Source organism: Ornithorhynchus anatinus, chromosome 7 (genome assembly GCF_004115215.2).
Source record: "Ornithorhynchus anatinus isolate Pmale09 chromosome 7, mOrnAna1.pri.v4, whole genome shotgun sequence".
Taxonomy (NCBI): domain Eukaryota; kingdom Metazoa; phylum Chordata; class Mammalia; order Monotremata; family Ornithorhynchidae; genus Ornithorhynchus; species Ornithorhynchus anatinus.
The window spans coordinates 36,034,446-36,048,742 of NC_041734.1; the positions used below are offsets into that span (position 1 = coordinate 36,034,446).

At 44.9% G+C, this 14,297-nt stretch overlaps 1 protein-coding gene across 2 annotated transcripts in view; it reads right to left on the reverse strand.

Moving 5' to 3' along the window:
- LOC100079726 (UDP-glucuronosyltransferase 1A1-like) overlaps positions 1 to 14,297 on the reverse strand; it is an 85,413-nt gene that overhangs the window by 47,321 nt on the left and 23,795 nt on the right. The window contains exon 1 of one of the 2 annotated variants that reach the window (XM_007668745.3): positions 13,117 to 14,036. The exons of the other annotated variant lie outside the window; for it this stretch is intronic. Coding sequence (XP_007666935.1) covers positions 13,117 to 13,983 — 867 coding nt within the window. The 5' untranslated portion in view covers positions 13,984 to 14,036. Of the gene's footprint in view, positions 1 to 13,116; positions 14,037 to 14,297 lie in introns of those variants that run through there. 2 annotated transcript variants of the gene reach the window in all.

Genomic DNA, 14,297 nt, shown 5'->3' on the forward strand with positions numbered 1-14,297 from the left:
GCAGTAGGGAGTGAGAGAAGAGAGAAGGAGGGCTTAGTCAGGAAAGTGTCTAAAAGGAGATGTGCCTTCAGTAAGGCCTTTAAGGTGGGGAGAGTAATTATCTGTAGGGTATGAGGAAGGAGGGCATTTCAGGCAGGAAATGTGCATAATAGTGCTGTTATATTGTACTCCCTAAAATGCTTAGTAGATAGCAAATGCTAAATACATACAATTGATTGACTGATTAAATAACAAGACCATATCCTATTAGTCATATGAAGGCAGATCACCTAAAATAATTGAGGTCTTCTTGGACACGGTAGTCTCCACTAAACAAAAGCACTCTCAATTCATCCAACTTCAACAATGCTTATTTTGTCTCCCTAATCTGACCTCGAAATTGGAAGTCTATTATGCATCCCTTACTTGTCCTCAGCTGATCTTTTTTATCTGGGTGTCACAGTCACTTTCACTCCTTCAAAGTCCCTAAGTCTTCTCCCTTTTTCTATCTGACAGACAATTATTCTCCCCACCTTCAGAGCCCTATTGAAGGTACATCTCCTCCAAGAGGCCTTCCCTGACTGAGCCCTCGGTTCCTTTTTAATCGTCAATCTGATTTGCTCCCTTTATTCTGTATCTGTGCAGAATGAGGTTTCAGAAAGATTATTCGAGAGCAAAGTAAAGAATTGGACAGAGGAGTTGCTGGAGGCAAGGAGACTTTTGAGGAGGCTGAAATGGTAGGCCGACTGAGACATAATGAATGTCTGGATGGGGGGCTGGCCATCAGGATAGAGAGGAAGGGGCGGATCTGGGAAATGTTGTGGAGACAAAAAAAAATTAGGATTTCGTTACGAACTATATGGAAGCTGAAAGGAAGAGAGGGATTAATGAAAATGTCATGGTTATAGGCTTCTGAGAGAGGACAGATAGATGGTGGTGTTAACAACTGATAATAATAATAACAGTGGTATTTGTAGCACTTACTATGTGCCAAACACTGTATTAAATCCTGGAGTAGATACAAAATAATCAGATACCACAGTCCAAATAGGAGGGAGAACAGACGTTGAATCCTCATTTTGCAGATGAGGAACCTGAGGTAGTGAGGCAACAGGAATGTGGCGGAGTCAGGATTAGAACCCAGGTCCCCTGACACCCAGGTCTGTAGTCTTTCCACTAGGCTATGCTGCTTCCTGTGGTTTCCCGGAGTGGCAAGAGGAAGAGAGTATTTGAAAGGGAAGACAAGCATTCATTCCCCTTGCAACATTCTTCACTTTCCTCATCAAGGCTAAATCAAAGTTGAAAAAAGTTCACTGATATAATCTAGTTATCATATTTTAAAATTACACAATGGTTGATCAAGCAGCCCTTCTTTTTCTGAACAGATAAGAAGTTTTATGGTTAATCATTTTCCTTCTAAAACACACAGCACCTGGTTTTATCTCAAGTTCTAAACGATTTATGAACCATCTTAGCTGATTCAGCAACCTTCTAGCATTTGAAACTGCACAAGACCACATTCAATCTGAATGCGTAGAGGACACTAACTGGACAACTATACCAGATAGGGGGAAAGGTTTGTTTTGTTTTTATTATAATGGTGTTGGTTAAGTTTTTACTATGTACAAAGCACTGTTCTAAGAACTGGACTAGAGAGAAAGGTAATCAGGTAGAACACAGTCTATGTCCCACATGGGGTTCACAGTCTTTAACCTGATTTTACAGATGAGGCAACTGAGGCACAGAGAAGTTAAATGACTTGCCCAAGGCCACACAGAAGACAAGTGGCAGAGCCAGGATTAGAATCCAAGTCTTTCTGATTCCCAGGCTTTTGCTTTATCCCCGAGGCCACACTGCTTCTGCGAGCAGTGAACAACAGTGAACAATGCAGCGTGGCTCAGTGGAGAGAGCACGGGCTTGGGAGTCAGAGGTCGTAGGGTCTAATCCCGGCTCCGCCACTTGTCTGCTGTGTGACCTTGGGCAAGGCACTTAACTTCTCTTTGCCTCAATTCCCATATCTGTAAAATGGGGATTAAGACTGAGAGCTCCATGTGGGACAACCTGATTACCTTATTATCTACCCCAGCAGTTAAAACAGTGCTTGGCACATAGTAAGCATTTAACAAATACCACCTTTATTATGATTAATGTTGTAAACAAAGTTTTGAAGAATGGGTTGGATAGAGGATAGAGTCTGGAATGCTCAGAAGTTGTTTGTGAAGGTGTGGAGTATGAAATAGGATAGAGGAAGTGACAGAGAACTTCGCTGAGTTATCAAGTCAAGCCACTTGAGCCTAAGGGATTCTTATTCTTTTGTGGCCTTTCTCTAATCCGTCTCACTCGTTGTTCTTGGGTGTGTGTCAGAATTCTATGCCAGCTAGAAATTGGGGACCTGGCTCATCTCAATCTTCCCCTGGCTCAGTTCATAATAATAAATATGGTATTAATCCAGTGCTTGCTATGTGTCAAAACACTGTGCAAAGTACTGGGGTCGGCAAAAATAAACAGATTAGACCCGGTCCCCATTCCACATTGTGATCACAATTTATGGTTTAGGGAGAACAAGTCATCTTACCTTCAATTTATAGATCTGGAAACTAGGCACCGAGCAGCTCAGTGACTTGCCCAGGGTTTCACAGCAGGCCGGGGCAGAGGTGGGACTAGAACCCAGGTTTTCTGATTCCCAATCTATACTCTTCCCATTAAGCAACACTGCCTCTGGTTTTGGGATTTGGGGTTCTTTGGACCTACACAGGCTTTGGTTCTGGAATCCCAAGCCATTCAAAGTGGATGGTGTAATAGTAATAGTAATTATGGTATTTATTAAGCGCTTATTATGAGCCAAGCACTGTTCCAAGCACTGGGATAATCAGGTTGTCCCATCTTGGGCTCACAGTCGTAATCACCATTTTATCGATGAGGTAACAGAGGCACACAGCAGTTAAGTGGCTCGCCCAAGGTCACACAGCACACAAGTGGCAGAACCAGAATTAGAACCCACATCCTCCGACTCCCAAGCCCAGGCTCTTTCCACTAAGCCATGTGCTTTAATAATAATTTTGGTATTCGTTAAGTGCTTACTATGTTCCAGGCGCTGTTCTAGGCCCTGGGTTAGATACAAGGCAATCAGGTTGGACACATTCCCTGTTCCACACGGGTCTCAGAGTCCCAATCCCCATTCTACAGAGGAGGCAACTGAGGAACCAAAGTCAAGTGACTTGCCCAAGGTTACCCAGCAGACAAGTGGTGGAGCCAGGATAAGAACCCACATCTTCCAAGTGCCAAGCCCGTGTTCTTGCCATCTACCCCACACATCCAATCCATCACCGAGACCTGCCGGTCTCACCTTTATAATATCGCCAAGATCCGCCCTTTCCTCTCCACCCAAACGGCTATCTTACTGGTATGGGCTCTCGTAATATCCCGGATGGATTATTGTGTCAGCCTTTTCTCTGATCTCCCTTCCTCTCATCTCTCCCCCTTCCAGTCTATTCTTCATTCCGCTGCCCGGCTCATCTTCCTGCAGAAACGCTCTGGGCACGTCACTCCCCTTCTTAAAAACCTCCAGTAGTTGCCTATCAACCTCCACACAAAACAAAAACTTCTCACTCTAGGCTTCAAGGCTATCCATCACCTTGCCCCCTCCTACCTCTCCTCCCTTCTCTCTTTCTACTGCCCACCCCTTAGGCTCCGCTCCTCTGCTGCCCACCTTGTCACCGTCCCCCGTTCTCGCCTATCCCGCCATCGACCCCTGGCCCACGTCCTCCCGCTGTCCTGGAACGCCGTCCCTCCTCACCTCCGCCAAACTAACTCTCTTCCCCTCTTCAAAGCCCTACTGAGAGTTCACCTCCTCCAAGAGGCCTTCCCAGACTGAGCCCCCCCTTTTCCCTCTGCTCCCTCTGCTGCCTCTCTGCCCCCCCTTCACCTCCCCTCAGCTAAGTGCCCTTTTGCCTCCCCTTCTCCCTTCCCCTCCCCTCAGCACTGTGCTCGTCTGCTCATTTGTGTATATTTTTATTACCCTATTTATTCTGTTAATGAGATGTACATCCCCTCGATTCTATTTATTGCTATTGTTTTTGTCTGTCCGTCTCCCCCGATTAGACTGTAAGCCCGTCAATGGGCAGGGATTGTCTCTATCTGTTGCCGAATTGTACATTCCAAGCGCTTAGTGCAGTGCTGTGCACATAGTAAGCACTCAATAAATACTATTGAATGAATGAATGAATCCACCTTCTGTAGTAACGTAAACGTGTGTTCATTTATCCATTTGGTCATTTCACCCGGATGTTACTAACCACGACATCGTTGTTCTTGCTCCTGTTATGCTTAAATAGTTGACATCTGCTGCCCCCTCCTGCTCCGGTTCTGCCCACAGCAGGGATCATGGTTTTGGCATATGATTGTGCTTACCGTTCCAATAAGCACTAAAATGTCATCGACTGATCTAACAATTCAACTCAATATAGACCAGAGTAGCCAGAAGGTCCTGCCTGGTTAGAACTTTGCTTAAGAACTCTTTAAGAAGAGTGGCCTAGATAACACTGTAGCTTGACTTCAGGTTACAGCCAGTTTTCTCTTGACCAAAGAAGTGATTTCTTGGCACCAAATCCCCAGTTTTCTCTTCATTTAAAAGAGTAGTTCAGTGAAAGTTTTGAATGAGCCCAAGTTCAATAGTCCTTCTAGTCATAATAATATCCAAGTCTTCACCTAACGAAAATTGAAATCTCATGAGGAGATCTAGTCCTCACATCTACAAAGCCCCCTATGTTCAGGTCTTGGGTTTTATGCGGGTAGAAGCATCTTCTTGCTTTAATTGCCAAAGATGCAGTCTTTAATGATGGATGGGAACTTTATTTGATTGGCAGAAATAGCTTTCCAACATGGTTATGCAAATTCCACCACCTTTCAATAGGAGCATGATGACCCGTTGAAATAGCGTACAACTGTTTTGAGGGGCTAGATGAGAGTAAATCAGCTATTGGGTGACTTTTCTACTTGGGTTGGACCCATCTTCCCTCATTTTGAAGACACCTGGGGAGAGCTGAGTTGAATCCAGAAAGTCACTTCTTCCCAAGTTCCAATGAACCGAGAGGCACCAGGTGACCCAGGCTGGTGACCTGACACAGTCAGTTGATGACCCTGGGGAGCTGGCCAGGTTCTATACCTCTGGATTGCAAGGAGTGTAAACTTGACCCACAGAATTTCTCCCAAAGTGCAATGTAGGCTGGCAGCTAATGAGATATTGGTTCTGAGAAGCATCAACAGTCATTATGACTAGTGTACACAATTTTACTCTAACCCCCCCAAAAACCACAAAATGCAGTATTGATACTAACAAATATCGGCGGTCATTATGACTAGTGTATACAACTTTACACTAAAACAAACAAAAAACAAAATTCAGTATCAATATTGACAAATACCAGCTGTCATTATGACTAGTGTACACAACTTTACGCTAACCTAAACAAAAACAACACAAAAACCCACAGATGTTTTCTATGCCTGGATTGCAAATCTAGCCTAAAAGTTAATGGCCAAAGTGTCTGGGCTAATTTGAGTTATCTATCACAACACACCAGAGGTCACAGCGGAACTTGGGAAGCAAAATGACTTAGGTTATTAGTAGTAGATAATGGGATTCTACATATTACATTTTATTGAAACATAACATTATCCACAAGCCCTCATAATTTGATTCAAGCAGTGCAAGATATGACCTCCCCTCAAAAAGAAACATAATTTACTTCAGATAAGGGCCTGTGTTAGGAAGATCAATTGGTTTCCAAGCATATTTCACCTTTGGTGTGAAAGCATCCTTAGGTTGCTATTACTATTAATAATAATTATGGTACTTGTTAATAGTTTATTATTTATCAAGCACTCACTGTATTAAGAGCTGGGGTAGATACAAGATAACTCGATTGGACACATTCCCTTATCCCACATCGGAGTTTAGGTAGAAGAGAATAGGATTTAAACAATAATTACGGTATCTGTTAAGCACTTACTATGTGCAAGACACTGTACTAAGTGCTGGGAGGGGGACACACAAGCAGAACGTGTTGGACACACTAGTCCCTATCCCACACAGAGACCGCAGTCTCAACCCCCATCCTACAGACGAAGCAGATGAGGCCCAGAGAAGTGACTTGCCCAAGGTAACACGGCAGACAGGAGCAGGCACTAGAACCCATGACCCTCCAACTCCCAGGCCCCTGCTCTATCCACTACTCCACGCTGCTTCTGTAAAAAGTCCACTACGCCATCTGTAAAAAAGTCCATTTTATAAATGAGGAAACTGAGACCCATAAGTTAAGCGACTTCTCCAAGATTCCACAGCAGAGAAGAGGCGGACTCAGGATTAGAACCCACATCCTGTGACTTCCAGGTCCATGCTGTTTCCGCGAGGGCCCGTTTTTAAACAACTTAAGGAAACACAAAATTTGAGAGCCAATTCCATAAAAAGGGGACTCCACCTAAATGGAACAAGATCATCAGCTATTGCTCCAGCTCCCTAGAGCATTTAACTGCAGCATTAACTGATTCATTCATTCATTCATTCATTCATTCATTCATTCGTATTTATTGAGGGCTTACTATGTGCAGAGCACTGTACTAAGCGCTTGGAATGTACAAATCGGTAACAGATAGAGACAGACCCTGCCCTTTGACGGGCTTACGGTCTGATCGGGGGAGTCAGACAGATAAGAACGATAGCAATAAATAGAATCACTTATTCAGTGATCTGCCACATTTTAACATATTTTGGCCACAGTCCCCAGCAACAAGATAATTGGGTTAGACCCAGTCCCTGTCCCACATTCATTAATTCGATCATATTTATTGAGCACTTACTGGTGCAGAGCACTGTATTAAGCACTTGGGAGAGCGCAGCACAACAATAAACAGGCACTTTTCTTGCCAAAGTGAATCCCCATCTTAAAGATGAGGGAAGTGAAGCACAGAGAAATGAAGAGATTTGCCCAAGATCACAGTCGACAAGTCACAGACCAGGGGTTAGAACCAAAGACCTTCTGACTCCGAAGCCCTTGCTCTATCCACTAGGCCAAGCTTTTTCTGTAACTCCTGTTCTTGTAACACCCGTCCCGCTGTCGAGCCCTGGCCCACATCCTACCTCTGGTCTGGATCGCCCTCCCTCCTCGAATCCACCATACAATCACACTTCCCCCCTTGGAAGTCCTACTGAAGGCCCACCTCCTTCAAGTGGCCTTCCCAGACTAAGGCCCCCCTTTCCTCAGCTCCCGCTCTCTTCCGTGTCACCCCGACTCGCTCCCTTTGTTCTAGCCCCCTCCCCACCCCACAGCACTTATGGATATAGGTACGTATCTATAATTCTATTCATTTACATTGATGCCCGTTTACTTGTTTTGATGAATATGTATCTGTAATTCTATTTATTTATATTGACGCCCGCTGACTTGTTTTGATGTGTACCCCCTTCTAGATTGTAAGCCCGTTGTGGGCAGGGATTGTCTCTCTTTATTGCTGAATTGTAGTTTCCAAGCTCTTAGTACAGTACACACAGTATACACACTACAGTAAGCACTCAGTAAATACAATCGAATAATGAATGAATGAACTCTCCTCGCTTCCAGGACATTTCCACCTGGAGTTCACAAACACTTCAAACACAACGAGTCCAAAACCGAACATCTGGCTCGCCCTCATCAATCCTTCCCTCTAATCGCTTTCACCTCTATGTGGATAATCCCACCAATCTGCCAACCTTGACTCCTCACTGTCTTTTGGCTCTCAAATCCAATCAAGGGTTCAATCTTGCTGATTTTTCCCAGATCCGGCCCTCTCCCGCCATCCAAACAGACAAGAACCTAGTCGGGGCTCTAAATCGGACATCTATATCAGCATTCTCGCTGATGTCCCTGCCTCCAGCCTCTCTCCACTATAATCCGCAGTTCATGCTACTGCCTGATTCACCTTTGAAAACTGTCACTCAGTAAACTCCTCTCCACTCCTTAAAAACCGGCAGCAGTTGCCTATCACACTCTACATTTTTTAAAAAGCACAAAAAAGCAATTCTTTCCATTCAGTGTTCAATGTTCTCCACCTATTTGCTCAATTTTGCACATCTGTAGTACTTTTCACCTCTACCTTTCTAGTTCACCCTCTTATTTCTTACTGTGTGCACAGCACTGTACTAAGCACTTGGAAAGTACCGCTCAGCAATAAAGAGAGACAATCCCTGCCCCCAAGCCGTTTTGTACAGTGGTCTGCACATAGTAAGCACTCAATAAATACAATTGATCGATCCCTAAAAACAGCAAGGAAAGACATGAAGAATAGCCACCCTTCAAGGGAACATAAAACGCCCACAAAAAGGGAGGAGCCAGAATAATTCCCAGCAAAACCTGGAAGAGAGGAAAGGAGGTGTGGGCTGCTGAAGGGCAAAAGACCAAGTAGGAGAAAGGAAAGATAAGATAAGATGAAGCTGAAGAGATTAAAGAAGGAAGATAAGAGAGGAAGGCTTCAAAGTCTGGCCCGAGAGGCTCGCCGCTGCTGCTTTGCAGTCTCCTAACCGTCCAGGTTACTTGGGAACCAGGAACCAAGTATTGCTTCAAAGCGTAAACGGGGATGAGTTAGGGAGCGTGAAAATGGCTAGAAAATACTATAAAGAAGGCGAGGCCGGGAAAATGGCTCCAGAGAAACAAAACTCAGACTGCTTAAGACGTCTACCAACACCGTTATAATATATTGACTCCGCTCTCTCATTCACCCCACGTATCCAAACTGTCACCAAGGCCTGATGGTCTCACTTTCACAGTAGCGCCAAGGTCCGCCCTTTCCTCTCCATTCAAACAGCTACCACATTAATGCGTCACTCATCCTATCCCAACTGGATTACCGCATCAGCTCCCTTTCTGACCTCCCGACCTCCTGTCTCTCCCCACTTCAGTCCATACTTCACTCCGCTGCCCGGCTCATCTTTCTACCGAAATGCTCAGGGCACGTCACCCCCCTCCTCGAAAATCTCCAGGGGTTGCCTATCGACCTCCATATCAAGCAAAAGCTCCTCGTTATTGGCTTCGAAGCTCTCCATCACCTCGCCCCCTCCTACCTCACCTCCCTTCTCTCCTTCTACAGCCCAGACCGTACGCTCCGCTCCTCTGCCGCTCACCTCCTCACTGTGCCTCATTCTCGCCTGTCCCGCCATAGACCACCCGGCCCACATCCCACCTCTGGCCTGGAACGCCCTTCCTCCTCAAATCTGCCAATCACACTCCCACCCTTTCAAGCCCTACTGAAGGCTCACCTCCTCCAAGAGGCCTTCCCAGACTAAAGCCCTCTTTTCCTCAGCTCCCCCTCCTCTCCATGTCAGCCCTACTCACTCCCTTTGCTGTACCCCGCTCCCCATCCCAAAGCACTTATGTATACATGTACGTATCTATAATTCTATTTATATTAATGCCTGTTTACTTGTTTTGATATGTCTATATACATATATATATATTCTATTTACTTATATTGATGCCTCTTTAATTGTTTTGATGTCTGTCTCCCGCTTCTAGACTGTAAGCCCGTTGTAGGCAGGGATTCTCTCTCTTTATCGCTGAATTGTACTTTCAAAGTCCTTGGTACAGAGCTCTGCACAAAGTAAGCGCTCAGTAAATACGATTAAATGAATGAATGAATGAATGAATGAATGAATGAATATGCTTCTGAGCGATTAGTACAGTGTTCTACACACAGTAAGCATTCAAATAAATAACACTGCGATTGATTGACTGAGCTCAAGGAAAGTGAAAACAATTAGAAGAAGAAATGACTTCGGCGACGGGCAGGAGAAGTGGGAAGTAATAAAGAAATTGGAACAGAACAAATGGGTATTTCTACTTAGAGAAGCAGTGTGGCTCAGTGGAAAGAGCACGGGCTTTGGAGTCAGAGGTCATGGGTTCGAATCCCGGCTCTGCCACTTGTCAGCTGTGTGACTGTGGGCAAGTCACTTAACTTCTCTGTGCCTCAGTTCCCTCATCTGTAAAATAGGGATTAAGACTGTGAGCCCCACATGGGACAATCCGATTCCCTTGTGTCTACCCCAGCGCTTAGAACAGTGCTCTGCATATAGTAAGCGCTTAACAAATACCAACATTATTATTATTATTATTACTTAGAGAAGCAGCGTGGCTCAGTGGAAAGAGCCCGGGCTTGGGAGTCAGAGGTCACAGTTCTAATCCCGCCTCTGCCGCTTGCCAGCTGTGTGACTTTGGGCAAGTCACTCAACTTCTCTGTGCCTCAGTTATCTCATCTGTAAAATGGGGATTAAAACTGTGAGCCCCACGTGGGACAACCTGATCACCTTGTATCCCCCCAGCGCTTAGAACAGTGCTTTGCACATAGTACGTGCTTAACAAATACCACCATTATTATTATTATTATTACTAGGGTATGTAAACTATTGAGGTTGTTTGAATCAATATACAGCTGTGACATTATTATGGCATTTGTGACAGACTTACTGTGTGCTAACCCCTGAGACAAATATAAGATTGGTCCCCCAGGATTCCCCATTTTACCTATGAGGAAAGTGAAGCACAGAGAAATTGAGTGACTTGCTCAAGGTCACCCACCTCCCAAGTAGAGGAGGCAGAAATAGATCCCATTTCTCCTGGCTCCCAGTTTTGTGCTCCATCCAATGAACCATTTTGCCACTCCTGTACTCTCCCAAGGGCTTAGCACAGTGCACTGAAAATAGTAAGTGCTAAAAATACCATTGATTGATTGACCTATTAGGACCTCCCAAAATTCATCAGAGAATCATGTTTTTCAATCAGGTCTTAATTTTTTCTACTGTGCATAGTAGGAAAAGGGGAAGGCAAGAAATCTTCAGTAGCGTGGTCAAGATAATGTCAACCTCACTTTACCTACTTTGACCTGTTGAGTTTTCAGCAAAGCTGCAAAAGGCAAAATGAACCAATTTACATCTTCCCTGACTTTAGCCACAATGAATGAATTGATGATCGGTTTTCCCGCCCCATCTCCTCCTCAATCTTATCCATCCTGTTTGATGGAGGAGAAGATAATGATCAGTGAAATATATCAAAATTATAGGAACTAAATGGGGAAAGAGAAAAAGTGGAGAAACTGAAAAATCTGTGAATCAATGATTTTCCTTTATCCTAAGATCAGTTAGTGATTAGAGATGGCATTTATTAAACATTGACAGTGCACTAAGCACTGGGGTGAATGCGAGGTTGAATCAGATATAGTCCCACAAGGGGCTCACAATCTATTGTACAGATGAGGAACCTATGGCCCAGAGAGGTTAAGTGACTTGCCCAAGGTCACACAGCAGTTAGAGGCAGAGCTAGGACTAGAGCACAGGTCACCGGAATCCTAGTTCCATGTTCTTTCCACAAGGCCATGCTACTTCCCTATGAATATAAAATTTGTCTTTTATAAAATTTGGAGACATATTCAGGTCTATTGTAGCATGTTTTCACTGCAGCTTTTGACTAGGAAGTTGTTAAAGAATTTGGGAACAGTTTTTATGGATACAGAGTGCAGTGGTGTCAGAAAAAAACTATTTTTGTGCGTGCCTGTAGCATCAGAACGAGTGAGTATTACAGCATGGACACAGTGGAGCAATTTGCACAAAATGGAATCACTGCATTACAGGAGTAGATTATATATATCGACTCCTGTATATATATATATAATAATGTTGGTATTTGTTAAGCGCTTACTATGTGCAGAGCACTGTTCTAAGTGCTGGGGTAGATACAGGATCATCAGGTTGTCCCACGTGAGGCTCACAGTTAATCCCCATTTTACAGATGAGGTAACTGAGGCACAGAGAAGCTAAGTGACTTGCCCACAGTCACATAGCTGATAAGTGGCAGAGCCGGGAGTCAAACCCATGACCTCTGACTCCGAAGCACAGACTCTTTCCACCGAGCCACGCTGCTTCCTCGAGTAGTTCCCCGAATAGATCCCCGAATTCCCCAAGTAGTTACATCTATTAAAATGCACAGCAAGGTTATGTACAGAGTATCAGAAAGTGTTCTCCAAATATCCGCCATGAATTTGACCTAAATCTACCTTAAACCAGGGGTGAGCTTCTTCCAGAAACCTTCCGGTAGCAGTACTACCCAGTGGTCAGATGATAGGAAGAATTTCTTCACCAAGTGTGGGAAGAGACACAGGGTTACTAAGCACCTCATCTCCCTCCGAGCCACATAGAGACAATCTGGAGGATTTTATAAGTAATAATAATAATTGTTATATTTGTTAAGCACTTACTACGATCCAGGCACTGTACTAAGCACTGGGGAAGATTCGAGGTGATTGCAATGGACACAGTTCCCGTACCACATAGTCTTAATCCCCATTCTCCAGATGGGGTAACTGAGGACCGGAAAAGTGAAGCGACTTGCCCAAGGTCACAGAGCAGACATGTGCTGGAGTTGGGATTAGAATCCAGGCCCTTCTGACTCCCAAGCCCATGCTCTATCCACTAAGCCCCACTGCTTCCATCCTTGGGAGTCCTGCCCCTGAATGGTTTCTGTTATGAGGGCATCTGTTAAGTGTTTACTGTGTGCCAAGCACTGAACTAAGCATTGAGGTACAATTGGGATAATCAGGTTGGACTCAGTCCCTGTGCCCTAATGGGCTCACAGACCAAATGAGAGGGAAAACAGATATTGACTCCCCATTTTACAGAGGAGGAAACTGAGGCACCGAGAAGTTAAGTGAGTTGTCCAGAATCACACTAGCATGCAAGCGTCAGAGGCAGGATTAAAACCCAGGTCCCAAAAGGCCCTTGTCCTTTCCACTAGGCCATGCTACTGTTCTCTTTGACTTCCACCATCCTCCCGAGTTCCTCCCAGAATCACCCTGGCATTATGAGAGAAAAAAAGAAAAGCACTTGGCCCAAGCGGGCACTTCACATACCCAGGGTTTTGCTTATGACACTACTGGACAAGACTCATAACATTTACAAGAAATTGTGCAGAGTACAGTAAAACGGCACTGTAAAACTAGAGTGTTATGATATCCAAACAGAATATTCCAAATCCAGGTCATGTACAGAAAGTGATAGAAAGGCATTAGAGACCTTCGATGGATCTTTCTCGCCCACCAATACCAACCAATACCAACCTGAGACAATGATTTTCTATGAGCACAGTTGATGCCACCGATGAAGACCATATTGGGCATGATGGGTCTGGGATAGTCCAGCACGAAGTCACCTCTCATCAGCCAAATCGATCCATAACTTAAAACATCGACTACTGTCATGTCTCGCTGCAGAACCTCAGAGGCCAGGTGGGCATAAGGGCTGTAAATAAAATCACAAAGGAAGGAAAACGACACAGCGAACACCATATTCTTCACCCGCTGCAGAAATGACATGCGGTCGCTATTCCTTGAAAACATTCTGGGAATGTAGGAGAAAGGGTTGGGGCACTGCGTGCCATCAAAGTCTAAGCCGCACGGAATCCCTCGCAAGAAGTAAACCGCCGGGATGGACAGATATTCCGCCACGATGGACCCACAGGGATCCATCGGATCTGTTAAGACGGCATCAAATTTACGAACATTCAAGTTTTTCAACAGTTCTCTGTTGTTCATTAAATGGGTACAGGCAGAAAGAAAAATGGCAGCGCTGGTTTTCATTTTTTCATAGGTACGGAAAAATCTCTCTATCCAAGAGCCTCCCTTGAAATTTCCCAGAGCGAAGGACTGCACTTGAGCTTTCAATTCTTCTTTTCGGTAAGGCACCGGGTACGTTTGAAGGGTGAAGAACTCGTCGTCCTTGATGAGCTCACTGACTTCGGGTGCCAGGACAAAAACTACGTGCCCTCTGTGTCGGAGTTCCTGCAACACGGGATGCATGCTGAGCCAATGGCTGCCTTCCATGGGGATCACCAGCAGCTTCCCCGCCTCCGCAAACGGGGGGCTCGACGTGATAAAAAACAGGACGCCCACCGTGGCCAAGAAAACGGCTTGGTAGCCCAGGGCCATCTCTCTTAAAAAACCCAACCTTGTCTATCTACACCCGGCTCCACAAGTCAGCTCTATATGCACTCCAATGCCCTGTCATATAACTTGCTGGCTTATCGAGTTAATGTTTGATCCAGTCGTGTACGCTCTGGTTTGGGAAACGTGAATGAGATCGGAAAGCTTTGGCTAAAATGAAGGATAGTCAGGAGAAAGGGCCTAGGTCTCAGGTCCGTTTGAGCAATACTTCTGCAAAAGCAATCAAAGAGGTGACCTTCCTGTTTGTGGACTCTTCCCCTTGGAAACCGACGGGCTTTATTAGACATTTTTGGCCCAGG